This window comes from Papio anubis, chromosome 9, assembly GCF_008728515.1.
Source record: "Papio anubis isolate 15944 chromosome 9, Panubis1.0, whole genome shotgun sequence".
NCBI lineage: Eukaryota > Metazoa > Chordata > Mammalia > Primates > Cercopithecidae > Papio > Papio anubis.
This window is the reverse complement of record NC_044984.1, coordinates 51,692,072-51,718,926: the sequence shown is the minus strand read 5'-3', so window position 1 is coordinate 51,718,926 and position 26,855 is coordinate 51,692,072. Positions and strand designations below refer to the sequence as shown.

The 26,855-nt window shown below is 58.9% G+C and overlaps 2 protein-coding genes across 4 annotated transcripts in view; both read right to left on the bottom strand.

Moving 5' to 3' along the window:
- Positions 1-3,512: 3,512 nt before the first annotated feature.
- NXPH4 (neurexophilin 4) lies at positions 3,513-13,087 on the bottom strand. Of its 3 annotated transcripts, none has more exons than XM_009181023.4 (3): positions 12,851-13,066; positions 4,230-5,067; positions 3,517-3,685 (listed from the first exon to the last, which is right to left on the bottom strand). In XM_009181023.4, the coding sequence occupies exons 1-3, from the start codon at positions 12,905-12,907 to the stop codon at positions 3,573-3,575; spliced, it is 1,008 nt and encodes a 335-aa protein (XP_009179287.2). In that variant the 5' UTR covers positions 12,908-13,066; the 3' UTR covers positions 3,517-3,572. The 3 variants fall into 3 exon arrangements, with proteins under 3 accessions (XP_003906687.2, XP_009179287.2, XP_009179286.2); XM_009181022.4 differs by having other exon boundaries at positions 4,255-5,067; XM_003906638.3 differs by having other exon boundaries at positions 3,513-5,067; positions 12,851-13,087.
- A 3,452-nt stretch (positions 13,088-16,539) lies between these two features.
- Positions 16,540-26,855, bottom strand: part of LRP1 (LDL receptor related protein 1) — an 85,725-nt gene continuing 75,409 nt past the window's right edge. Inside the window, 21 exon segments of the mRNA XM_031651048.1 lie at positions 16,540-17,481; positions 17,635-17,779; positions 17,878-17,968; positions 18,081-18,145; positions 18,310-18,411; positions 18,544-18,718; positions 19,023-19,184; positions 19,420-19,593; positions 19,729-19,869; positions 20,030-20,206; positions 20,698-20,814; positions 21,081-21,187; positions 21,682-21,860; positions 22,763-23,031; positions 23,827-23,946; positions 24,019-24,153; positions 24,255-24,395; positions 24,748-24,870; positions 24,967-25,086; positions 25,936-26,068; positions 26,169-26,275. Coding sequence (XP_031506908.1) covers positions 17,341-17,481; positions 17,635-17,779; positions 17,878-17,968; positions 18,081-18,145; positions 18,310-18,411; positions 18,544-18,718; positions 19,023-19,184; positions 19,420-19,593; positions 19,729-19,869; positions 20,030-20,206; positions 20,698-20,814; positions 21,081-21,187; positions 21,682-21,860; positions 22,763-23,031; positions 23,827-23,946; positions 24,019-24,153; positions 24,255-24,395; positions 24,748-24,870; positions 24,967-25,086; positions 25,936-26,068; positions 26,169-26,275 — 2,924 coding nt within the window. The 3' untranslated portion in view covers positions 16,540-17,340.

The window sequence follows — 26,855 nt, the reverse complement described above, 5'->3', positions numbered from 1 at the left end:
GCACCATGGTTTAGAAGGGTCGGAGACCTAACTTCAAGTTCCAGCTCTGGGACTGGTGCATTAGCCTATGTGGGCTTCAGTTTCCTCCCTGGTAAAGCCACAAGAAAATACTGTGTGGTGAGGATTCAATGAGGCTTTTCCTGTGAACATGCGCTGTCACGGATTGTCCTCCCCTCTTCCTCTGATCCACAGACCTGCCTCCTACATGGCATCTCCTCTTTCTCCTCAGACATCTGGGAGCAGAGGAAGGTGCCCCTCCTGTTGTTCACTTGTCCCATTTTGTTACCTGTCCATCTCTTGATGTCCCAGGAGTAAGTGGTCTCTGCTTTTTTCCCCAGGGCTATAGATCTTTGAGAATGGAAGGGATCTTCCTTTTAGCCTGACTTCATCTGGAGGAAACCCTTGGGAGTGGAATTCATCGACCCCTCCAGGAGTAGGTTCCCAAACCTTGGCAACAGAATGGGTTGGAAAATATGATATAAATATGTGTGTGGGGTCTGTTTTCAGAGGTTCTAATTCAATGGATCTCAAAGAGTAGACATTTGCCCACTTATGCTGTCACACAAGTAAACCTCTCCTCATTGGTTCTGATTAGCCAAGTTTTTTTTTTTTAATTAAAAAATCTTTTTGGCCAGGCATGGTGGCTCACGCCTGTAATCCCAGCACTTTGGGAGGCTGAGGCAGGAGGAGCTCTTGAGGCCAGGAGTTCTAAACCAGCCTGGTCAACATCGTGAGACCCCATCTCTACAAAAGAAAAAATTTAAAATTAGCTAGGCATGGTGGTATGTGCATGCAGTCCCAGCTACTGGGGAGGTTGGGGCAGGAGGGTCACTTGAGCCCAGGAGTTCAAGGTGAGCCATGATCAAGCCACTGCACTCCAGCCTGAGAGAGCAAGACTGTCTTAAAAAAAAAAAAATTTTTTTTTGTTTTCTTTTTTGAGACGGAGTCTCACTCTGTCACCCAGGCTGGAGTACAGTGGCATGATCTTCACTCACTTCAACCTCTGCCTCTGGGTTCAAACAATTCTCCCTACCTCAGCCTCCTGAGTAGCTGGGATTACAGGTGCCCACCACCATGTCTGGCTAATTTTTATTTTTTTTATTTACTTTTATTTTTTCTTTTGAGACGGAGTCTGGCTCCACACTGGCTGAGTGCAGTGGCTGATCTCAGCTCTCACTGTAAGCTCCGCCTCCCAGGGTTTACGCATTCCTCCTGCCTCAGCTCTCCTGAGAAGCACTCACAGCTCCTCACTGCCTGGCTAGTTTTTTGTATTTTTAGAGACGGGGTTTCACTGTGGTCAGCCTGGTGGGATGGCCCTGATCTCCTGACTCGTGATCCGCCCTCGCCTCCCAAAGTGTTGGGATTATGGCTTGAGCCAGCTACCGCTATTTTTATTTTTATTTTTATTTTTTTGAGATTGAGTCCGCCTCTGTTCAGCTTCAGGCTGGGTGCAGTGGCTCGGATCTCAGCTCACTGCAAGCTCCGCTTCCCCGGTTCACGCCATTCTCCTGCCTCTAGCCTCCCAAGTACCTTGAGACTACAGGTGTCCTGCACTCCCTCTGGCTAGCTTTTTGTATTTTTCAGTGAGACGGGTTTCAAATTCCTGAGCAGCTGTGATGGTCTCGACTTCTGGACTCCTCGGATCCGCCTCTGTCTCCTCGCCTCCCTGCAGTGCTGGGATTACAGGCTTGAGCCAATCACGCTTTTATATTTTTTTAGTAGAGACAGGGTTTCACCATGTTGGCCAGGCTGATCTTGAACTCCTGACCTCAGGTGATCTGCCTGCCTCGGCCTCCCAAAGTGCTGAGATTACAGGCGTGAACCACCGCGCCTTGCCAAAAAAATTGTTTTTTAAAGGCCAGTCAAGTGAAGCAGTGGGAGTGAAGAAGGAACAAAGAAACCTGTAACTGATTGTGATCAATTAGTTGTAAACATCACTGCACTTGGACCAGCCTGATAAGCAGTGGTTTTGCGAATCATTGCCTTATGTAGCAATGTTATTCATTCATTCAACAGACATATTGAGCTCTTTATGCCAGGCATTCCATAGCCCTGGAGATATATGAAGAGCTCACTGGCTGCTAGGATACCAACAGGTGAACAGGTAACAACGTGTGACAAGTGCAATGACAGGCAGGGACACCTAACTCTGCTCTCAGATGTCCAGATGTATGAGGAAGAGGAGGAGGAGGCAGAGGAAGAGGGGAGGACAATCCAGCACAGAGACATGTTCACAGGAAAAGCCTCATTGAATCCCCACCACACACTGTTTTACTGTGGCTTCACAAGTGAGGAAACTAAGGCCCAGATGGGCTAATTTGTTAATTCCAGCCATTCCCACCTGGCTCTCATACCAGCCCTTAGAAATCTCCCCTTAGCTGGAACCTCCTTCCCTGCCACTCTAGGCTCAGCTTTTCTCAGGTGTTCCCAGCAATAAGCCTGGTGTTAGAAGACTTCCGGGTTCTTCTGCTTTTGGCCAATCTCGGATGCAGAACCATTCCCGATCTCCCTCCTCTTTCAGTTGACCCTGTTATTCAGCCATCCAGCCAGCAGATATTTATTTTCTGCTTACTGACTTTTCACTCCCAGATATGTCTGGGTCAGACCTGTGTCTGACTCAGTTTCAGGCTGGAGCCAGTGGGCAAGCCCCTGGGGAACACTGCCCTTCCAGTGGGCACCCTGACCCCGGAATCAAGGCGAAGATGAGGAGTTCCTGGGTGCCTCAGCTTGTCGGCACCGCTCCCCCTCCCTCCTCCAGCCAGGGGTCCCAAGGGGAGGGGGGCGGCTGAGCTGAGAACCGCTAATGAAGCCGCAGCCAATTAACGCCCAGGCCAGGGTCGGGGGGGCGGATAAAATTAGCAGCCTGGGCTGCAGGAGGGAGCCGGAGGCGCGGGTTGGGGGAGGATGGGCAGCTGGCTAAAGGGGGCCGTGTTTGCTAGTGGCAAGTAGCAGCCACGGGCCCCGCCCTCCAAACCCGCGCTGGTCCCTTCCCCCACCCCCTCATCCCAAAGCTCCCTCCCCACCTCCTCCGTCTGCAAACTCAGCGCCCACGAAATTAGGAAGGAAAAGGAAGATCGATGACTCCAGATGCCGCAAACACCGTTCCCCCTCCCTCCCAACCTGCCACCACCTCCGCCGGCCCCGTGGAGCTTAGCAGGTTGTCAGCGCTCTGCTTACACTGTCCCTGCATCTCCATCCCATTCAAGGTCTTACACCTCCTTCCCCAAATCATCCGCTGGTGAGCCCCACTCAGGTCTCATCTGCATCCCACTTGCTGCAGCTTCCCTTCGCCCACCTCTGGAGGAGAATCCCAACCTCAGGCGGGGCTCCTACCCCGAGGGTAACCCTCAGCTCTTTTTGATCCGGTCTTTGGTGACTTCCAAGGTGCTAGCTCTGTCAGTCTTTGCCTTGGTTTCCCCACGAGCCGCTGAGGGAGAAGGCCCTGGCCAGGTCTCTAACAGAGAGAAACCCCACACCACCTCCCCACTCCCTACAAAGGTCTCACACAGGCGTGTATTGGATTTCACTTTATTTTGTTCCCTTTCCCGTCTGTTTTGGCGTAGAAAAAAATATCACAGAGAGGAAGCAGCAGGAGAGGCCAGGTGGAGCTGGACTGCAGGGACTGGAAAGGGGCGGGCAGGGGCCGGGGCCAGCGCCTCAGCCCAGGGGTTCTGCTTCCGGTACCCTAATGGGGTTTGGAGGAAAAGGGGACAGGCATATGGCAGGCAGAAAGGTGGGAGGACAGGCTGAGGTTTTTAGGCCTTTACAGTCTTAGGCGGGGCAGGGTGGAGCAGGACAAGCGCTGGGGGATAGGAAAGTCAGGGTGGGGTGAGGGTGCCAGGCCAGGAGTTATTAAAGCTGCGGGGAAAGGGAGTGTGCAACCTAGCGCTAAGGGTGAAAAGGGGACCCACTGTGGACCTAGGGGACATTGGGACCACCTCCAAGCCCCACCTATTCTGGGGCTGCACTCTTACCCCTTTCACTTTGGGGTGCATTGGAAGGGGCTACCCCAGCCTCACGGGCACTCCGCATAAGGAAAAGGGCACCCACGTTAGCTAAGGGTCCCGAGAGGGCCGTTCCCCTCCGCCCCCAGAGTGGAAGGAGTGGGCGACATGGCCACAGGAGCGGCAGAACACTGGGAAGGGGGTCCCACCTAGTGAGGCTGGGATTTGGCACGAGGCTCAGGGCTGGGGCTGGGGAGGGGCGCTATCCAAAGTAGGGGTGCTCACTCTGGAAGTTATAGTCTGGGCACACCTTCTGCACCAGTTTGTAGTCAAAGCTGAGGAAAGAGACGAAGATACAGATGACTTTGAAGGGCTTGGCACAGAGCCAGGCGGCCTGGCTCTGCGTGTGCTCGGTGAAGCACACCTGCGATGGGTCGTACAAGCACGGGCGGTGCTTGCGCGCGCGGTTTGTCTTCTCATACTCCACGTGGCAATTGAAAGCGCGCGACTCTTTGGCCCCAGGCACTCCCAACGCGCCCCCAAGCGGCCCTGCCAGTGCGCCCCCGAAGGAGCCCGGCCCTGCCGCTGCTGCTGCCATCCCCAGCGGGGGCCCCAGCCCAGGAAGCACCCCCTCCAGGGCGAGCGTAGACTGCAGAGGGTGGGGGACAGGCCCGGGCAGCCAGACTCCCCCGAACTCGACACGCTTGGAGGGTGGCACGATGCTGACACTGAGGTTGCCCAGGCTGGACGAGTTGTGGCGGAAATACACACTGAAGGTACCATTCACATGGTCCACAATCTTGCCGGTCACCAGCAGTGAAAACTTGAGGGTATGCACCCGAAAGTAGAAGTCCCCCCAGCCGAAGATCTTTTTGGCGCGGGCCGCCTTGATGGACGGCTTCCTCTTGGTGCGCTGCGCGGGCAACGCCCCGGCTGCCCCTGCTTGGGCCAGCGCCGCAGTGTGGTTGGTCGGCCAGGCCCAGCTCCAGGCGCGACCGGCGCCTAGGCCGTCGGAAGACCTTAGCGCTGGGAGCTGCTGGCCGGGGGCGCCCGCTCCGGCCGCGGCGGGGCGCAGCTCCAGGTACTGGGGCCTTCCGGACTCTGGTATCTGGGCATTGACCGCCTGTGCACGAAGAAAGAGGGGAGAGAGACGCTGGGGTTGTCCCCCGCCATCCCATCAGAGCCCTATCACACCAGCCCCTTTTCACAGCCGCTAGGAGACCAAATGGAACCACACAGTACCGCAGGGGGCAGAGAGTGTGCTTTGGAGGAGACCTGCAGCCCTTTCAAGTCATGTGGTCTTGGCCCAGTCACTTCATTTATGTGGGCCTCAGTTTGCACATCTGTGATATGACGTCAAGAATCCTCCTGTGCCCACAGAGCTCCAATGAGGGCCAAAAACCCAAAGCCAGTGTGAACGTGAGTAGGGAGTGGAGCTCTGGATCCTGGCTTATCTTTCTTGGCCCGGCCCCTGGTTGGTTCCAGTAATGAGCCAGGGAGGGACTGGACTTTGAGCAAACTGAGCCAGAGAGGCTGTGACCAGTTAACATCCAGCATCAAGAAAGAGGCTCCAGGCCGGCACTCGCGGTGACTCATACCTGTAATCCCAGCATTTTGGGGGGCCGAGGTCGGCAGATCGCCTGAGGTCAGGAGTTCGAGACCAGCCTGGCCAACATGGAGAACCCTCATCTCTACTAAAATTAGGCGGCGGGAGGCTGAGGTGGAAGAATCGCTGGAACCCGATAGGTGGAGGTTGGAGTGAGCCTAGATCGCACCACTGCACCCCAGCCTGGGCGACAGAGCGAGACTCCCTTTAAAAAAAAGAAAAGAAAAAGAAAGAGGCTCCAAGACCTCAGAGACGAAAGCCCCCACCTGGGCCTCAGCCCCAAATGGCCTGCAAGGAGTGAGTGCTGGGAACCAGTTGAGCAGAGGAGGAAAGCCTAGGTATACCTCCCAGTCCCCAGCACTCCACTCTGGTGGAGGCCGCCTGGTCATTCTTTCCCTGGGCTCCAAGGGGGCTGAGGAGCCCCCTCCTGCTCCCACCCGTTCTGTGTGTCTCAGGTGGCCACTGATCTCAGAGACAGCAGGGGCTCGAGGACAAGATGGATAGAGAGGCAGGAGCGGCCGGGCCAGGCCCAGGCCATCAATTATCTGGGGCAGGGGTGAGTGGGGGTGGCTGGGAGTGAAGGAGACAGAAAGGAAGCAAGAGGAAGAAATATGGAGATGCCGCTCCAGCGAGGGGAGCAGGCGAGAGAGGAGCTGCATGTCAGAGTGTGTCAGTCAGCCTGAGCTAACCGCCACCGCCGTGTGCTGTGGCCCTGACTGTGCACAGGTCCCGTGGGGGGAAGCAGTACCGTGTGTGTCAACCTGGGGTTCTTGTGTCTCTGTTAGCCCCAAATGGTTGTGTGCGTGTGGTCTGTACATGTGTGTGTGTGGCTGTGGTGGCTGTGTGTCTGGGTGCCCATGGATATGAGTCTGAGGAGCCTGTGTGTGTGTGGCTGCTTGTCATGGCTGCATGTCTGTTGTGTAAATCGGTGGTGACTATGTGTATGTGCCTGGATTGGCTGTGTGTGTGTCAATTTGTGGAGTGATGTCTGTGTGGCTGGTGTGGTTGTGTGTCTGGGTTGGCTGTATGGCTGTGTATAGCGGTCTGAGGGTAGCTATATGTGGTTGTCTGGAGGTGTCACCTTTCCTGTGTAAGCCCCTGTCATCCTCTGCCCAAGTATCAAGCTCTTTCTAAAGGGGGTGTATCCGTAGTCACAGAACAAGTGTGATCTCGCTGTGTTCTGATGGGGACAACATATATGCATGTCAATTATATCTGAGTGGTCTCTGGGGAGGTGTCCCACACTGGCCCGCAGGCTGTGCTGTGGGTACGTAAGGAGGCCAGGAAGCATGGGTGCCCCCCTCTGTTTGCCCACACCCATGTGTACACACTCAGTGTCACTGGGGACAGGAATAGCAGAGCCAAGCTGCTGGGCTAGAATCTCTACTGCCTGATCCTGATCCGTCCCCGCCGCGCTGCGATCCCGGGTTATTAATGCTGCCGCCACCCGCTCATCATACATATTTATCGCCCCCCTCATTCCCCCTTCCATCCATCCCTCCTCCCAGCCCAGGTGAGGGGGCGGGGGTGGCAAGAATGATTGACTCCCACAGACAGGCTTAAGCCGGCAGCTAACACCTGGAGGGTGGGCCTTAGAGGGGGTGGAGGGAGGGGTCCCAGGGTACAGTGGGAGGGAGAAGAGGTCCCAGAAGTGGGCTTGCAGAGGGCAGGGCCTGAACCTGAGAGAGGGCATTGGGGGAGGGAGGTTAGGTTTCCTGGGAAAGCCATTTGAACTCCGATCCCTAATCTCACCCAACCGTTGTTCTTTCCAGAAGCCCAGTCGTCCAGGTCCCCACTATCCCCATGCCGTCAGATGTTTTGACCCCAAATGCCTCCAAGCCATCTCCTCCCAGCAGACCAGAGCACCCCTGTGTCTTGTACCCAGTCAGAACCTGGCTGGGGTGATTCAGGCCAGTGACTTCTACCAGGCAGGGGCAGGGGGTAGAAGTCAGGGGCAGGGGGAGGGGAGGAGGTTCAGCAGGGTAAGGAGAGGTGCGAGGGTGTCACCCCCATCTCTGATCTCAGACAAAGTGCCGTCTGTGCTTCTCTGATCCTGGCAAATCCCCTGGCTTTGGGCACTCCCGCCCCCACCCACTGCTGTAGACAGCCAAGATAAAAAAGAAGAGTTGGGGGGGCACGGCTGAAGCGACCTTGTGGGGGAGTTCGGACAGGGAGGGGTGAGAGTCTGTGAGGAAACGAGCCGAGAAATGGGAACATGGAATAAAATAAAATAAAATCCTCCCTCTGGCTCCCTTGATTGCTCGTGCTCTCTCTCCCTCTTGCGCTATTTTTCCATCTCTCTCTCCCCATTCTCTCAGTCTCTTTTGTCTCTCAGTCTCTTTTCTCACTGTCTCTGTCTCAAATTTCCTTCTCCCGTGATTCTGATTTTCTCCCTCTTTCTGTCTGTGGTTTTCTCCTGCCGTCCTTCAGGTTGTCTGTCTTCAGCGACATGGGGGGAGGTGGGTGAGTCGGGAAGGCAGGTGGTAAGGAGCTCCTCTCTGCCCAGAGCTCTTGTCACCCACCTCCATGGCTGAGGGTGGGAGCAGGATGTTGTCCGAGGAGGGGTCCCCCTTGCTCCAGAACTGGCTTAATTAAGCTAATTGGGCGCGGTGACATTTGCGGAGGGGAGAGGCTAGCGCTGCTGTCGGCGCGGGGGCGGGGTGGAGGTGCGCAGCAGCTGGGGGGGTTCAACAGGCTCCTTCAGGCCCATGCGGGGGGTGGGGGCAGGGGGAACTGCACCAGGAGCGCTTTGCCCGTGAGGCAGCGGGCCCACGCACCTGCGGGGAATTGAGGTGGCCTCCTGTTGTTGGGGGCAACAAACTCCACTTCAGGGAGTGGCTCTTTGGGGATGTCACTGCTGAGATTGGGGGAGGATCAGGCTGTCAGCCCCCCAGCCGCATTGCAGGGTGCACCTCCCCTGGGCCTCCAGACTGGTCGGTTGCTTCTCCCCTGCCACCTGGGTCAGGCAGGGTGCTCCCAGGATCTGGCCGGGGGAAGGGACAGTACAGGCCTGGGCTGGGAAGGGGAGAAAAGAGCATCCTGAGCCCCTGCACCTAGAAAGAGGCAGGGGTGCCGCAGTCGGGGTTGGTGGAGTCTGGCTGGGAACCAGGGATAGAGATGTGGGTGAGGACAGAGGTGGGGTGGACAGGACAGCCTGGGGTGAGGACTGAGACAGGGGGGTGGGGGGACTGGGATGGGGGACTGGGATTGGGGACTAGCAGGCACAGATACAGGGTACAGGGATGAGGATACAATAAGGATAGGCCTGGGGACAGCGATGAGAAAGAGAACAGAAATGGTGGCCAGGCGTGGGGCAGAGACAGAGATGTGGATGGGGTAAGGACCAGAGGAGTGAAGATGGGCTACAGAACAGTCCAAGAAGAAGCATGGGGACAGGAATGGTGGATGAGGGATAGGGACAGGGGACAGGCAGGGATGGGGTCAGGGTGGGGGCAAAACAGAGATGGGGGATTCGAATGGTTACTGGGCAGAAACAGGGATGGATGCAGAGACCCAGGAGATGGGGATGGGAGACAGGAAGGAAGACTGGAATGGGAAATGGGGGACAAGGGAAGACACAGGAGATGGGGACAGAGACAGGGGCTGAGGACAGGTATAGGAGAGGAGCCAGAGGGCAAGGCAAAGACCAGGCAGGATCAGGCTGTGGGAGGGGGCCAGGCAGGTTGAAGCAAAGACACCTCTTTCCAGTCCCTATCACGGCATGAGGGGGCGGGGACCGCTGGTGGGGTGGGGTGGGCTCTGCCCTTGGGCTGGACGCCCCCTCTCTTTACCCCCGCCTGCCTGCCTTCTCTCGGCCTGCCGCGCAAGGCTCACCGTTATCTGAATTTTGATTTTATTTTATTTTATTTTATTTCCCTGCTTCCTAGAGCCAGCGCGATCCCCGCGGGAACGGCTGCCCCCCGCCCCCCGCCCCGCGCCTCACTTTATTATTGCAATAAATGTGCCTATAAAGGCACCGGCTCCGGGGCGCGGTGGGGGTTGGGGGGAGCCGCGGAGCGGGGATGTAATTTCCCGAAGCCGGAGCCGGAGGGGGAGTGGGCGGGGTGGAGGTGGAGGAGGGGCAGGCGGGGGAGAGGGGGAGCCGCGCCAATTTCCAGCGCTCAAGGCAGCACTCCCTGCTCCCCATCCCCACTGGGCAGCTGCTTCCCACCCCACGCCCTGCGACTCCTGCCTGCGCCTGAGCCCTGGGACCCCTCTCCTATGACTCTGACCCATCTCTGTTGCCCTGTCCCTCACGGATCCCACACATCTTGAGTTGCAGGACTAGATCCAAAGTTCCCCATCTCCTTGCCAATTACTCCATCTCTGACCCCTGTGAGGTCCCCCCACTTACCTGCTTTCTTTAGACGTTTGTGTTGTCTCTCTCCAATTACCTCGTCCCTGAGCCCTCTTTGCCTTGCTTCTGACCTTATTACCTCACCTCTTCCCCAGTCACCCGCTCCTGGGTCTCCAGCTCCTCCACCCATCCCAACGCTGACACTCTAAATTCTCCTTTCTGACGCGTGCCCCTCCTATTAGGAATGTGAAGCTTCCACTGCAGGCTCTGGCCCAAGGGAGCTGTCACAGCAGGCCCTCCCCTGTCCCCCTGGCCCAGCTGCGGCCCCTGATTACCCCCAAATCCCCGCCAGCAGCTCTGGGCCCTAGCCCAGGCTGTGCGTGCCTAAGTGGCCCAGCCAGAGATTAGCTCGGGGGCTAGAGGAGGGTGTGGAGGCAGGAGGGGGTAGCTGGCTGAAGGGCTTCGACCAGCCAGCTCTGAGAGAATCAGGCCTAATCCTTTCCTGAGGTGGGATAGAGCTGGCAGGTCCCACAGGGCCCCGCCCCTGCCCTCCCCCAGCTAATTAGTAATTAGTGATTAGTGATTAGTGACTATTGATCGCCTGCTGCTTCTCCCTGTAGGCAGCTGCTTTGGCAAGAGGTCGGGGAGACAGAGACCGAGAGGGAAAGGAGTCAGAGACTGTATGAGAAAGATCCTGAAGAATCCCTGGCTGAGAGGCCAGAACCCCAGAGGCAGTAGAAGCCAGGAGTCCCAGGCTCTGAGAGATGGGAAGCCTGGAGCGAGGAGGAAGGGAGAGAAACCTGGAGGAGGGTGAGCAAGCAGGACCAGAGAGGCAGAGGTGTCAGCCATTCATGGTTAGGGTTGCCAAAGAGTTGCCCTGTAAACTGTCCCCTACCTCTTACCCAGGATCAGCCTCACCTTTTGCCCACTCCCAGTGCTGGCACCAAGACATCCCTGAGCACGCAAACACATAAGCCACACTCAGATACATAAACACATCCTGAGACTCACAATCTCATAGCACACTCAAATGCACTCACAATCACAAGCACACAGAAACACACTCACAAACCCCAGAGACTCATACAGACAACACATGGGCCCCAGCACACAGATGCACCAGAAACCCCAGGGAATACACATGAATACACCACACTCACAAGTGCACAGAAGCACACACAAGTATTTGGACACACAAACACTCCTATACACATACCTCCCCATGCAGCTATACATATCCATACACCTGCAGTGTGTACACACGTAAACACATTCTCACATGCACATAAGCTGGACTAAATAGCAGATCCACTCTCCCTGTTGACTCCAACACGGAGGCCCCACAGCTGCAGCTCTCTCACACACACTCAGATAGATCCCATCGCTCATATCCTCCAGCTCACTCTCCCTCAAGTCTCCACCAGATGTTTCATTCCCCCTCAGGGGGCAAAGGAAATTAAACCGGATCTGTCCACAGGGGAGTTTATTTGCCGGGGAGAGTGGAGATGAGGTGGGAGGAAGTGGAAAGGAGGGGCAAGGGAATGCCATACCTACCACCTTTTGACCCCAGGCCTTCATCCATGGGTGGGTGGGTGGTAGGGCACAGACCCCCCACCCCTCCAGTCCACTAAGGACAGACCTGTGCAGCAAGTCCATGAGAAGCTCCTGCTAGCGGAAGCAGTTTTCATGGAGGGGCTCCTCTGCCTACCTTCCAGCCCCTCAAGGTCACCAGGCAGGGCTGGGAGGGCCAGGGAGTTCTGACGCTAGCTTCACTGGGGCAGCCCCTGCCCTGCTGGAGTTTGCCCAGTGTGATTTGGCTGAACAGGCAGAGGTCCAAGTGTTGGGGGGAGAAATATACCCCTTCTAGACTCTACAGAGGCTGGGGGTACAGAAAGTGAGGGTTTGGGGAATGACCTGCCTGCCCCCAAACTAGGGAGGTCACAGTTGCGGGGCAGAAAACAGGGAAGACATAGGCAGGGGAGGCTGGTAGAAGGAAAATGGGGGACTGGGGTCTGGGCCCCCCATTGAGGGCACACACCAGGGGCATAGACAGATGGCTGCACTGTGAGGCAGGCACTGGCACTCACTCATGCAAAGCCAACACCACACGCCACACCAGTATACACATGTAACCTGGGCCCCAGTACTGGATAGCCAAGTCTGGCTTCCCTGGACACATGAACACAGGTGCACACGGTGACCCACGCCCTCCACCCAGTACATAGGAGCACACCATGTTCGCGGGTTGAAGCCTCCAAGTCAGGAAGGAGGCAGATCAAGTCTGAGTCCCCTTAGCCTCTGGCTCTTTGCCCAAGAGCCTTAGGGAAACAGGCCTTGGAGTGGGGTTGGAGGCAGGGAGGGCACGGGAGGAGAGACTCCCCTTCCAGACAGCCTCCCCCTTCAGTGGGGCACGAGAGGGGGGTGTGTCTGTGAGGTCGTGCAGGGGAGATGGTGTCTCCGTGGGAAATGTGATGGGAGGCTGGCTGTAGCCAAGTTCAGCCGTCTGCCTGAGTCCGTGTGTGCGCGTGTGCTCGGGCCATGGATGCTCCCGACACGGAGCCCACCTGGCATGGTGACAAGTGCAGAGAAGAGAAATGGGAAGGCGGGGGTGGATGGGTGGAAGGACAGACAGACAGTGAGGCAGGCGAGCGAGACTGGCGCGGAAAGACGGCAAGGCTGACGCCCTGCTGGCTTGTCTGTCTGTCTCGCACTCCCGCTCTGTCTGGCGCACTCGCAGGTCGGGCTTCGTCCCCTCCCCCGCCGCGCCTGAAGCCGGCTCCTAGGGGGACCTCCGCCCGGCACCCTCTCCAAGCCTCAGCCAACTTGCGCTAGGAGAGTGCCCGTCCTGAATCCGGCAGTCTGTCTGTCCGCGTCCCCCGCGCCGCGCAAAGTTGGGACGCTCGGAGCTGGGGGCGGGGCGGGGCGGGCGCACGGAGCCCCTAGCACACTGGGACCTTCGCGTCCCGGACCCCCGCGCTCGCGCCCCAACCCTGCCACCCTTACCTTCTTAAGGAGCCACGGGCCAAAGAGCAAGAGGAACCATTCCGGGAGCAGCCGCATCTCTAGCAGCTGAGGCAAGGACAGCTTGAGCAGAAGGGCGGGGCAGGTCCCGGGCAGGCCGGAGCCAGGCCTAGGGGCGCGGGGCTCTGGAGGCGGGCAGGCGGGCGGCAGGGCGGCTGCGGGAGCGGCGGGAGCGGCGGGAGCGGCGGCGCGGCCCTGAGACTGAAGCAGGCGCTGGGAGCCGGCTGAGGGGCGGGAGGCGCGGGCGGGGGAGAAAGTTGGGTCTGACTCCGCGGGCGGGGGGCGGGGCTCCGCGGCGCTCCAATCCCGGCCGCGCCCTGCGCGCCCCCTCCCGCCCAGCTGGGGGCACCGAAGGTGACTTTCACTCCGACACACCCCAGACACGCCCCTGGCCCAGGTGCGAAGCGGAGGGGGTCGAGGGGCTCAGGCACTGGGCCCCCGAGAGGCCGCGTCTGTGCGCCCAGGAGAAAGGGGCAGGGCGTGGGGCTCTGGGCTCCGGGCCTGTGCACCCGGAGTGGGGGTGCCGCGGAGCCGGGCCCGGCGAGGCCCTCCATGCCCCGGGCCTCTGCCTTGTTCAGGGCCGAGGTGGATAGGGGCAGGCCCAGGGCAGGGGCCGAGGTGGGGACGGGCGGGGCCTCGGGTGGCTGCCGCCGCGCGATGCTGACGGGGATGGATGGGCGCCCCGCGGCTTATTCGGCCCGGAGATGAGAATCATTGATCACGGACGGAAACCCCATCACGTCTGTCAATAGGGCTGACAAACGGCGCCTGCCGCCCTGTCCCCGCCTCACCGCGCCTCTGCGGTCTCAGGACCCCTCGGCTAGACCGGCTGTTCACCTTTGCCCCTCGCCCCCACCACTGACCCCCCCACGAGGCCCAGCGCACCCCTACGTAAGGGCTGGGCAGGAAATCCCTCTCAGCGCTGCCTGCCCGGCCTCTTGGTGCAGTCTCTGTTCCTTCCCTCCCGCCGTCCCATCTTTCACTACCAGCTCTTCTAGATCCTTGTCCCCTTCCCTATCTCTGTCCTTGTCTCTGTCCCCAGCCCCAGCCCTCTGTCCCCATCCTCTTCTCTGTTTCTTCCTCGGTTCCCTCCTCCCCACAGCCTCTCTCTCTCTCTCCTGCCCGGGAAGCTTCAGCTGTCAGCTGTTGCTATGCTCTGAGACTGTGGCTGAGGATGTGGTATGACCAACACCTAGACAGTGAGAGATAGGGACAAGCAAAGAGACCGAGAGACAGAAACATCCCTTGAGAGCCCACCCCAGGGATGCATGCAGATGCATTCACGGGGACAGGGCACACAGAGCGAAATACAGAGACAGGCACACACTTAGCGGCACCCTGACACAGGAGCACAGCAACAGAGGAGCACACCTGCACCCAGACAAGCACATCCAGACAGCTGCTCAGTGCGCTCACCCTCTCCTTGTCTTGGCAGAAAGCAAACACCCAGAGGTGGACACACACACTGAGACACACACAGGTGTATGCTGTCACTGGCAGCCCAGAAGACGAGCAGGGGCACATACAAAGAAATGGACAGATAGATATGGGATGTGACAACCACACACACGAGTCAGGAAAAGGACCGGGTGCTGAGAGGATGAGGCAGAGGCAGAGACACCCAGGGAGACAGGCAGAAGCGAGGAGGCAGGAACCTGGGTGCCAGGGTGGGAGTAGAGAGGAGAGAGGCAGGAAGGGGCAGAAGTCTTCAGAGAGGCAGGAAGGGACAGAAGGTCCTTCTGGCCTTGAGCCAGAACCCTGAGCCCAGGTTCCAAGCAAGGGGGCTGCTTCAGTAGTGGGTGGGAGCAGTGGGCACACCAAGGCCTAGGCTGTCCAGGACAGAAGCCCATTATCAGGGTCCTGGTCTTCTGGGGGCCCAACCCACAACATCTCTCCTTCTTTAGCTACAGTCACAGGCCACCTGTTCTCTCTCCAGTTACACACACATATATGTGCGCGCTTGCACAAACACAAGTGCAAACACTCACATGCACACTACTCGCCCTGTCTCTGGGTCTTTGCCTCTGTCCCCCTGTCTCTCCACCTCTGGGTCTCTGCCTCTCATTCGGTATCAGCCTCTGTCCCTGGTTCTCAGCCTCTGTCCCTGGTTCTTCCTGTCTCTCACGCGGAGGTGAGGGCTTCCCACCTGCCTCCCAGGTGGGTAGTTTGAAAAACTGCCTCCTGCTGGACCCTCTCCTAGCAGGTCCTGATGCTGACTGGAGGGGTGTGCCTTCCAAGCTGCAGCAGGGGTCCTTTGTCACTCTGCCCAGGATCTTGAGGTGACAGGCAGAGAATCAGTGGCTCCCGGGGGGCGCCAGATGCGTGGCTGGCAGAGGGGCAGGGGTGGGGCTGGTGGTGGTGGGAGCGGGCAGGCACTGGGGGAAGGAGGGGAGCCGGCTGGCAGAGGGGGGGGGGGGGTGTGGCAAAATAGCCAGAGGGAAGGAAATGAGAGGCTGGGCTGGGGTCCCAGGTGCATAATGAGTGCTGAGGCGGGGGCTGTGTGGGCCTTCAGGATAGGCAGTGCTGTAGGAGTACAGACACCACCTGGTGGCCAAATTGGGACACAGACCTCCCAGTTGGCAAACACGGATTCTGTTTCCTGGCAGAGTTGCCCATCCAGGGCCCTTGGGTAGGCAGGGGAGGATCTCAGAGTTGGCTTGGAGGATGAGGTTAGAGAGGGCTTCTCAAGGCTAAGAGGGAAGGGGAGGGCCCCTGTTTCCACAGGTGCCTAGACTTGCAGCTTCCCCAAGTCAGAAGGAAGCCTGGGAGGAATCTCCTGGATTTGAACCAGTGAGGGAGGAGGAATGAAAGGCAGTACTCCCCCGTTGGGAGTTGGGTAAGGGATCTTCAGGCATTTGCACCCACCCTCCCTGAGCTCATATTTGCTGTCCTGGAACTCAAACCCTCTCTCAGTCCTGGGCAGTGTAAACTGTGCAACTTTCTGCAAGAAGTTTCCCCCTCTAGGCAGGGGTTGAAATGAACCTGGACACTTTTGATTGACGGTTTTTTCCTGTTACCCCCTGGAATGACTGAAATGATTGGTAAGCTGGAGCTTCTGGGGGCCTAGGGGGCCTGGCAAACTGGTCTCGCCAGCTCTCCTTCACCGCAGAAGACACCCCGCTCTGGAATGCAGCATTTTACTTCGCATTTCATTCATTAGCCTCCACAAAGTGAGATGTCAATGCTTCAAGAGCAAACTCAGGCAGACAGAACCGCATGGGAGCACCCTGAAGGATGGGAAAGCCTACGCAGCCTCAGTGTATTCACTTCTTACAGTGGGGCTTCTCACTGTGGGAGATCATTTTGGGTAGGGGGGTGGTGTCCGGTAGAAGTGAACGCAGATAAACAGATCTGAGTTAGTGTCCTAGAGCCAGAAGGAACACAAAATCCGGAGACACGAAGTCACGGCTGAAGGTCACACAGCCAGGAGAAGCAGATCTTCCATGTCAAGTCCAGTGCCACCCGCTTCCCGGGCACAGCAAGATGGAGAGAGGGAGAGGGCCCTGGGAGAAGGGCACTGAAAACCACGCGCCAGCCTGCCTCCAGCGCGGGGCAGGTCTCCCTCTGGTGGCCGAAGCAGGAAAGCGCAGCCCCAGGTCCCAGCGTCTCTCACACACAGGCAGACACCAGCGGCTTTTTTTCTTTCTTTCTTTCTTTTTTTTTTTTTTGACTTTTTTTTTTTTTTTACAATTTTATTTATAACAATATCTGTGTTATTTAGTTGTAAAGGAATTCAGCAAAAATTATTAAAACGTTCACGTCCCCAAAACGGGGCTGCCCACTTGCCCTTCCTGGGTGTGGCCCACCTCCTCGGTGTCCCCAAGGGAGGGGACGCTGGGGGAATGTTTACCAGAGGAAGTCTCCAGCCCTGGGAACCTCAGTGGGGGCCCTGGAGACGGGAAGGGCCTGTCTGGGAGGGGGATTCAGCATGGCCATCTCATAGGTGCCCCTGGAGTCAGGGCTGGGCTTTGGGGTGGCCTCCCCCAAGAACTAAAACACTCCATCCTTTCCTGCCTACCTCACCCAGAGCCACGTCTTCCAGACAGGGGCAGCAAAGAACTCTCCTTCCCCAGAATTAGCCCTCCGGGAGCTGTGGGAGCGGGCAAGCAGGGGTAGGGTCGAGAAGGGAGAGCCTTGGCAAAGTGTCTTATACAGGGAGGGGGAGGCTGCACCACCAGCTCTCCCGGTGGGGTGTGTTCTGGTGGGAGGGTAGGAAGTGCAGCCCCAAGCCCTCCCTGCCTGCCTCCCTGAAGGCAGCATGGGGGTGCCGAGGAGCAGGCAGGGAGGGGATGGAGAAATAATACTGTGCTCGCTTGCTGGCTTGCTCGCTCACATATAAAACGTAATTCCTTCATTTTTACATTTATACATCCGGCGAGGCCGGGGAAGGGCTGGCTGGGGAGGGGCTCACTGAAGGACTTCACTGGCAGGGGGCAGGAGGCTTTCTGGGGGAAGTGCGACGGGGCAGGGCCCTATGCCAAGGGGTCCCCTATCTCGTCCTCAGGGCCCCGGCCCAGGAGTTCTCGCTTCTCGTCCGTGCTGGCCAGGGAGTGGCGACTGCCGTGGCCCCCCATGTAGAGTGTGGCATACACGGGGTTGGTGAAGTTGGTGGGCTGCAGGGTGACAGAGGGTTCAAGTAGGGCTTAGGGGCTGGGCCTGTGGCCCAGGTCACCCCACCCCCACCTCTGTCCCTCACCTAACCCAACACCTTTGGTTAGGCCACCCACAGCCTCTTGGCCCTCCACCCTGCCCGCCTTCCAGCCCACCTTGTCAGGGTCCAGGGCAAAGTCGGCGTCCAGTAGGCCTCCCACGTCATCAGGCTCTCCGCCTTCGTACATCTTGTAGGTGGGGTTCCCAATCTCCACATTCATGGCCCCGTTGGTCATCCGCTGGTGCTGGAAGCCCTTAGCCCTGGGGAGAGGCAGGAATATAAGGAGGCAGAGATTACTGGGGGGAAGGTTAGGATGGCAAAATAATGGCCAGAATGTTCCAGATTCCCTGTGACTCACCCTTGGACTCGCCGCTTATACCAGAATACCACTCCGGCCACCAGAAGCACCAGCAGCAGCAAGAGCAGAGGGATTAGGATGGAGGCTATATCTGGAGGGAAGAGGTGGGACACTGAGTCACCAAGGCTCAGGGAAGCAGGAGGCACACGGTCCCCCTGCTCTAGGTCCCAGTGGCCCTGCCTGCCCCACCCCCTGCCACCTACGTCCTGGCTGCTGCTGGCTGAAGACGTGCTCCTCACACCGGGGCCCTGTCATGTGGGGTGGGCACCTGCAGAAAGGAGGGACACAGATGAGTAGGCATAACCTCCATAGCCGCTGCTGCCAGGGAAACGGGGTGGCGGGGGGTGGGCGCTGACGCCTGACGCTCTTCCTGCTCAGATCTGGGGAAGGGAGGGATGATCTATGCCTGGGTGAAGCCCGGGCCCAACTCACTGGCACTCAGGCATCATTTTGCTGTTCATGGTGCAGGAGCCGCCATTGCTGCAGTGGCCGATGCAGGTCAGACAGCTGGGGGCCACCCGGCCGTCCGTGCAGCTGCAGGAAGGAATCAGAGGCTGGTGCTGGGGCCGGCAGAGGTGTGTCTGGGATGCTGAGGAAGGGGCAGGGCAGGGCTAGGACAGGGCAGGGGCTGGGCTGAGTGGAACTGTGGAGGAGGGCTCCACTCACTTGCAGGTGACATCCCCACTCTGCTTGTTGACCACACAGGCCCCTTCGAGACAGCGGCTGCACTTGTTCACCTCACACCTCAGTCCCTCAAAGTAAGCAGTGCAGCGACATTGTCGGGAGCCATCAGCGGCCATCTGGCATGTGCCAAAGTTCTCACAGTAGCCAGAGCACTGCCCTGTGGTTGGGGAGGGAGAGAAGTGTCTCAAGCCCCACCCTCATGAGGGCTCTCCAAAGGTTGAACAGAGCTTTTCTGTTTGCATGATCTTGGTGCCGGGGGGTGCACTGCCTCGGGGGAAGTGTGCCAGCACCTTTGTGGGGAAGCACCAGCAGCTTGGGTCTGGCTCAGCTGCTTAAGGCCTCTTTTCCTGAACTTGACCCTGTGCGTCCCAGGCACAGGTTGAACATCACCCCATGCTCTGGGGTTCCCCATCACCCGTCACCCTCCTGCCTGCCCTGGGGCCCAGGGAAGGCTCACTCACGGTACTGGCAGCGGTCGCCCAGGAAGCCAGGTAGGCATCGGCACTGGGGCTGGTTGCCCTGGTTGACAGTGCAGGTGCTGTTGTTGGCACAGTAGCCTGCACACACCTGCTGGGTGCATTTGGGGCCCGTGAAGCCCGTGGGGCACCGGCACGTGGGCATGCCTGGTGGGAGAGGATGTGTGAGCGGGACTGTGGCCCTTGGGACCACCTGGCCCTATAGCAGAGGAATGGGCTGGGGGGACCTGGGCGAGAGTCAGAGACTGGAGTGAATGGATGCTGGGTCATGGAAAGGAGGCTGGAGGCGAGGCAGGGGTGGGCATCTGCCTAAGGTGGGGTGGTGGGTGGTGGGGTTGGGACCCGGGGCAAGGAGCAGGCGTTGCAGGATGAGGGGGCATACCAGAGGGAGAGGCAGCACAGGTGCCCCCATTGCGACAGTGCTCCCAGCATTGGTCCAGTTCACACTTGTCACCTGTGTAGCGGGGCTGGCAGCGGCACTTGGGCTGCCTCCGTGCATTGAGGAAACAGCTGCCACCGTTGAAGCACTGCAGGTTACAGGTTCCAGGCCGGGGAGCTGCAGGAAGGGCCCGTCAAGGGGCAGAGCCAGGGGAATAGGAGGAGAAGTACAGGCAACAAGGTCAGGGGAAGTCAGGAGCCACAGGAAGGAGAGTCCTGAGGCATGGCTGGGATTGGGAGGGCATGAGCGTACCATCTGGGGGGGGTGTTGGAGAGGGCACAGGCACACATGTGCCGTTGTCCAGCCGCTTCCCATTGGGACAGGTGCAGACAGGCCCACTGGGGCTCAGCAGGCAGAGCCACTCGCATTTCTTGCGGTCACATGGGTTGGTCACTGCAGGTATGGGTGGGGTGGGGAGGATGCTGAGCAGGACCCTTCTCTGAGCCCTATGAGCCCAGGGTGACCCCCTCTCCACCAGGTCCCAAGGCCACAGCTTGGAGACTCAATGCCCACAGGCCTCCCTTCCCCAGCCCAGGCTCCCCTCCGCCCCCACCTTCGGGCTGCTTGTGCTGATGGTACAGGACCACATCAGAGGCGTGGCTCAGGCCCCCTGTCAGGTTGACCAAGGGGCTGTGGCCAAACTTATGGATCTTGAAGACACGATTATTGATGTAGGTGACACCATAGATGTAATCCTCAAAGACGTCGATGCTGAAGGGGTGACTTAGGCCTAGGGGAGGAGGTGGAGTCAGAGGGGACCTGAGGGGCACTCAGACCCTGGCCACGCTGTCCAGGACACTGGCACCCATGGCTCCCAGACACCTCAAACTCAACACATCCAGACCAAATTCCCCTCCCCACGCCTGTTCCTCTTCCTGTGGCCACTACTGGCAAAAGGTCCCATCACCCCTAGACTTCTGGGGTCATTCATGGCTGACTTCTGTTCCTTCTCCCCGCATTTGCTATGTTCCTAATGTACCTATGCTGCCTCCGTGCAACCCAACCAATGAATGGACAAGTAGGCCAGAGGGTCAGGGTGGGCCTCATGCCTGCAGGGCAGGTTCAGGGGGAGGCCAGCTGGAGAGGCCTGGAAGGTGCTACAGCATTGCTGGGGGTCAGTGACAAAGGATGGGAGGCATTGAAGTGAGGCCTCTGGCTTAGTAGGGAGGATGTCAGGGTTGGGGACAGGGCTGGGGACTGCGACTGCTACCAGGTTCTGACCTCGTTTGCTGTCAGCAGCCACAATGGGGTCCGTGCCATTGAGCCGGATGCTGCCGATGACTGAAAGCTTGGCATCTGCCCAGTACAACCGCTCATTGTGATAATCCACGGCCAGGCCTGGGGAGGGAGAGAGCACTGTGAGGGCTTGGCCTCCCCAACGCAGCCTTAGGGTGGAAAGAATTGCCTCCATGCCTGGGACAGTTCCACCCTGTTCTCATGCCACTCACAGTCGCCTCTTCCGGGAAAAGCCTCCACGGCCAATCCACCCCGTCCCAGTCCAAGCCCCATTCCATCCTTCACTTTTGTGTGACTTCAGCAGTAGCTGGGCTCTGTGAGCCGGGCCCCCTCCACACCTGGTCCCTCCTGCCCCCTGCCCCATGAACCTGTGGGCCACTGAATGTTGTCCTGCACCAGTGTCTCCCGAAGGGTCCCATCCATCGCTGCCGTCTCAATCTTGGGGTGGTTGCCCCAGTCTGACCAGTACATGGTGCTAGGGAGGGAGAAGGGGTGAGTGTGGGCAGGCCGGAGGGCCAGAGGAGACAGGCCCAGGCAGGACACCAGCTTCTTGGTCTGGGCACAGGGACTGCTAGGGACTGGGAGGAGGGCGTTCTGTTCTTCTACAGAGAAGCAGGAGGGAGTCCACTTTGGAGCGGGTTGAGGGGCTTTTCCTCTAAAGCCACAGTGTGCTCATTCAGAGCCACCGACACTGGCAGAGCTGTTCCCTGGGGCAGAGTGTGGCTGTGCATGACAGCCGGCCGAGCAGAAGTCAGGTCCCTGCCCAAGCAGGCCCAGCTGGGGGCCCTGGGCAGAGGCAGCATCGGGAGGGCCAGGCAGGGGTGGCCAAGAAGGCCCAAGGGCCTGAGAAGGACTCTGTCCTCAGGCTGGCCAGGGAGGAAAGGGCATGCCTGTGGGTGCAGCCCCCAACCCTGTCCCCAAGGCTTCCTACCACCAGCCCAGAGGCCTCCCCCCAGGGCCCCTGCCCACCCCCTCAGTGGGTCCACCACAATGGCGTGGGGCTCATCAATCATGCCCGAGATGAGTGTCTTGCGGTTCTCGCCCTTCATCTGTGCCACCTCAATCACATCTCGGCCCGAGTCAGTCCAGTACACGTTTCCGGCCACCCAGTCGATGGCAATGCCTCTGGGCATCTTCAGCCCTGAAATCTGAATGGAAGCCACAGGTTCAGGGCCCACCGCTTTGTCTTCCTGCCATTATCCCCCCACCACCACTCTGCCAGCCTGTGCCTGCTGGAACGTCACCCCAGGCTCACAGCCAAGCCCCTGGCTTTAAAGAGATTCGAGCAGCATGGAGCTTATGCACCAGACTTGCAGCTCTCACACGGGGCTGGTGAGCCCTCCCTGAAGCCTGCACGATGGCGATGATCACCTAATTTTATTGATAAACAAAGTGAAACCCAAAGAGGTTAAGTGAGGCAGCTAAGACGTACACTGTGTGGTGGCAACGACGGGGGACTGGTGCCGGAGGGCTGTCTGCCTGCCCATCGTGCCCTGCGCCCTGGGCTGCCTACAGCACAGCCAGCTGCTGACCATTCCCACTGCTCTGTCTTCCTGCCGGCCATGCCACAGAACACAATCCTAAGACTGCCCCCCTGCCCCACTCTCACCCTTGGCCCCTCACACTGCCCTTTTCTTTTCTTATGTTTTTTTTTTTTTTTTTTGAGACGGAGTCTCGCTCTGTCACCCAGGCTGGAGTGCAGTGGTACTCTGCAACCTCAGTGCCACTGCAACCGAGTGGCACTCGGCTCACTGCAAGCTCCACTTTCCAGGTTCAAGGGATTCTCCTGCCTCAGCCTCCTGAGTAGCTGCGATTACAGGCGCCCGCCACCATGCCTGGCTAATTCTTGTATTTTTCTTAGAGACAAGGTTTCACCATGTTGCCATGCTGGTCTCAAACTCCTGACCTCAGGTGATCTGCCCGCCTTGGCCTCCCAAAGTGCTGGGATTAGAGGCATGAGCCACTGTGCCACTGCTCTTTTCAAATCCTGCTCTGAACCGCTTGCTCTATGGAGCTCTTCCACTCCATCCACGCCAGCGTGGGCACTCACGTTGAGGTGGGTGACACCCCGGTCAATCTGTCGCCGGTGGCGATTGGAAGTGGTAGGAGGCGCAGCAGGTGGCAGGCTGCGGTAGGAGATGGTGCCCGTGTGCCAGTTGGTCCAATAGACACGGCCAGCCTTGACATGGACATCCATGGCATCAATGCGGACGCTCTCGTCGCCCTGGAATGCCTGCTCGTAAGCCGAATGGGGGTGCCCAGGGAACAGGCTTCGGATCTCATTGTCATCAGCAATGTACAGGACCTGGTACTCAGAGCCTGGAGAAACAAGAGGTCAGGGCTGGGGCTGTGGGATGGAGATGTGCACCCCACCCAGCTCAGCTCCTTTCACATGAACGGTGTCCTCTCTCCTAGTAGAACAATCTGCTCTGGCCAGAAGCTGCTGCTTACCCTCCCTGCTCAGGGTTGCAGGCTCCAACCTCAGCCTCTGGACCTCCTCCTCTCCTCCCCTGAGCTGATCCACTGTGACCTGCTCCTTTCAGCCAAAAAGCTGTCCCTGTCCCTCTAGACCCAGAGACTTCTGCCTCCTCAAGGCTGCTGGAGGGCATCACCATGCTCTCTGCTACAAACTGCCTGGCACATGCTCGGGGGTGCATAGGCACATGGGGTGTGTATGCTTGGCATGGAGCATGTGGGTGTGCACGGCAGTGCATGGTGGGGGTGTGTGTGTTCCAGGGGTGTGTGTGAATGTGCACAGGCATGAGGAAGGCACAGGTGGGCATCAAAGCGTGTGGGGAATGTGCAGGTAAGGCCCCCATGACTGTGAGTGTGCACTGCGTGTCTGAGTGTGCTCTCGTTCTGGCAGTGGTGGGTGAGGAGGCGTGTGTGCAATTCAGAGCACTACTGCATCCCAGACTCCTTCAGTGAGCCAGCCCCAGGACCTGCTCCCTCTGCTCGGGCCAGCCCTTTGCTCAGGCAGCTGCACCTATGAGTATGGGGCTTCCTGTCCGGGCAAGATGTCCACAGGAAGACATTCAATTCCAAGTCAGCCCCGTTTGATAACCCGATCGCCCTGCCCCATCCAGCCTTTCTGCCCTCTGGCAGCTCTGGCACCTTCAGCCTTGCAGGTGTTGTGCGTCTTCATGAAGTTCCGAGCGCAGCTGCAGAGGTGGCCGCCCTTGGTGTTGTTGCAGAGCTGGGAGCAGGTGCCGAAGCGCAGGCACTCGTTGATGTCTAGGGGTTACAGGGAGGGTCATGGGGGTCCACAGCTGGGGTGTCCGCCCCTGCTCTGCTCCACTTTCCTACCTTGACATCCGGGCTGGCCGGGCACGGTGTGGAAGCCAGAGCGGCAGGCACAGTAGGCTGCTTTCTCGGTGCGTACGCAGCGTGCCTCGTCCCCACAGATGCTGGCGTTGGTGGCACAGCTGGTCAGCTTGGGGTCTGTGGGGGACAGAGAGTGGATGCCCTCCCTTGAGCCACCCCAGGCTGGGGCTCGGCTCTCCCCGCTCCCCACCAGCGTCCAGTCTGCTGCTGGGCCTCACCGATGCTGCAGTCCTCCTCGTCAGAGCCATCCCCGCAGTCGTCGAACATGTTGCAGCGTAGGGAGGAGGAGAGGCAGCGCTGGTTCCGGCACAGAAACTCCTTCTTATCTTTGCAGTGGGTGGTCTGGGCCGTGGGGGGCTCTGAGGAGGGTGGAGGCTTTAGACCCTGGGTATTCACCCCTGCCCCCTCCTCCCACAGTGACCCCATAGATACCAGTGGCTCCCAATTCCTAACTGACAAGGCTTGCAGTGGGGGCAAGTCAAACTTTCAGGTTCCCAACCCCACCTCCAAGACCTAATGCATCAGGCAGCCCCCAGAGCCTTCCCCAGGGGCTTCTCTTGAAAGAGCCTCCAGACTCCTAGCAATGGATCCTCCCCTTCCTGGGCCAGTCCTCCTGGTTAATCCTAACCCCAGTGCAGCTCCCACAAGGCTCACACTCACCCCACTGTGCACTATCCGCCCCCTGCAGGCCTTTGTCGGCCCCCTGCTCACCACAGTCCTCTTCATCAGTCCCATCCCCACAGTTGTCCATGCCGTCGCATTGGCGCCCGATCCACAGACAGACACGGTCATTCTTGCAACGGAAGGGCCGGTTGGGAGGGCACACGAACCGGGCTGCGACAGCCAGGGGAACACAGAGCCGGAATTAGTCTTGCGGGTGGGGTGGCTGCTGGCCACTGGGGAGCCCGGGAACCCCGCACCAAATCTCACCACACTCCTCGGGGTTCTCATCTGAGTTGTCCCCACAGTCATCCTCGCCATCGCACTTCCAGGCCAGCGGCTTGCACAAGGTGTTGTTGCACTGGAACTCATCCAGGGGGCAGGTCCGCACTGGTGCCAGGGGGAGCCAAGAGAGAGAATGAGCCATGAGCCCACCCAGACCCCTCTCTCCACAGGTGGGGGTTCCAGGCTCAGAGGGGTCACCAGGTAAGCAGTGGCACAGCCAAATTGGAATCAGGTCTCTTAATTTTCTACTTGGTGGGGCCAAACTGCCTTTTCTGGTATTTAGGGGAGAAGAGGTCATTTTTCAGGGGTGTCTGGAAGAGTTCAGAGGGCACTCCTTCTCTGGTATGTGGCAGGGCATGGGGCTGTGTAGTTCCACAGCAGGGACGCGGGAATGGAAGACCAGGGCTGGGAATGGAAGACCAGGTTCCCATCCCTGTGCCTGGCCTACCAAGGCAGAGCCAAGACATCTGCCCACACAGTTGGGATTTCCGCTCCAAGCCCCAGTCTTTTCTCACCCTGGGCTTCACCTGCCCCCTCTGTGCTGCTGAGCCCAGGCAGGTCAACGAGGGACAGGTACTATCTCACTGCCCCAGGAAGGGAAAATAGCAGGGCTTTTCTTCTTGGGGCAGCAGACTGTCTCGGAGGAACTTGTGGATTGGGGCCTAGACAGGTACAGCCCTCAGGGTTTGCTGGATTTCAGCTCAACTGGTCCCCTAGACTAGGGGGCGCTGAGCTGGGCACAACCTGCACAAAAATGTGTATTCAGGGGTCCTGTGTCTTGTTTACTACTACGTCCCTAACACCTATGGCAGTGCCTGGTACATGGTAAATGCTCAATAAATATTTGTTGCATGAAGAATGAATACAGAAGAGAAAGATCGAGTGAATGACTGAGCCACGTGACAGGGTGGGCAGCAGAGGGAGGACCCAGGGAGACCAAGCTAAGGGGCGCACCGCCAGTGCTGCAGGCCTCCTCGTCGCTGCCGTCCATGCAGTCAGCGTCTGCGTCACAGCGCCAGCGCAGGGGGATGCAGTGGCCGCTCTTGCACTGGAACTGGTCCATGTCACAGCGGGGGGTGCAGTCTTTCTGTGGGCATGGGCACAGGCAGCCGGTCAGCTCTTGGCACCCCCAAGCCCTGCCTGAACTCTTCTGAAGCCACCTCCTTCCTTCTCATCTCCCTGCCCACCTCGTCTGAGCCGTCCGCACAGTCGTGGTCTCCATCGCATTTCCAGCGCCCTGCGATGCAGCGGCCGTTGGCACAGGAGAACTCACTCTCAGAGCAGGGTCGAGGGGCTGGGAAGGACAGGGGGAGACAGGCCCAGGAGGGTGGGCACAAGGACTCCAGGCCTCAGCAGTGCCACAGTCCTGAGCCCAAGGCCCATCCCCACGTCTCTGAAGACCACAGCTGACTGACCCAGAGGCCGAGCCAGTCCTGGCAGAGCCCACTGGCTGCCTCTATGGAACAGCTTGGCACAGGCAGGCTCACACTTACCCCATGGGACAGACACCAGAGAGGGCACAGGTCCCTGGCCTTGCCCTCAGGACAGACTGTGTTTGGGGAGGGGAGCGGGGACAAGACCACTGAGACAAGCACCAGGGTTTGGGGAGAGGTCAGTCAAGGATGATGGGTAGAGGCACGGCACAGGGATGGGGGGCTCTGGGGCAGAGGTGGGGGTGTGGTGGGAGCACAGGCACATCAGAGACACCTACCTCTGCAACCCCGAGAGGACAGTGTGAAAATGGAGAGAAACATGAGATGAGGTGAAATGGCACAAACTCAAATACACAACATGGAGTGGGGTGGGTGAGGAGGGCGGCTCCTGCCCCCGCCCTGGGAGGTGGCTGCCAGCTCTGGCGCGGCCTGTGGCAGGAG

Bases quoted from the DNA above. Each gene is read 5' to 3' on its own strand.
- NXPH4 (XM_009181022.4), bottom strand. From the start codon at position 12,907: ATGCGGCTGCTCCCGGAATGGTTCCTCTTGCTCTTTGGCCCGTGGCTC. The intron at 5,068-12,850 runs GTAAGGGTGGCA...CTTCGTGCACAG, and splicing joins GCCCGTGGCTCCTTAAGAAG to GCGGTCAATGCCCAGATACC. The intron at 3,686-4,254 runs GTGTGCCCAGAC...AAACCCCATTAG, and splicing joins ACTACAAACTGGTGCAGAAG to GGTACCGGAAGCAGAACCCC.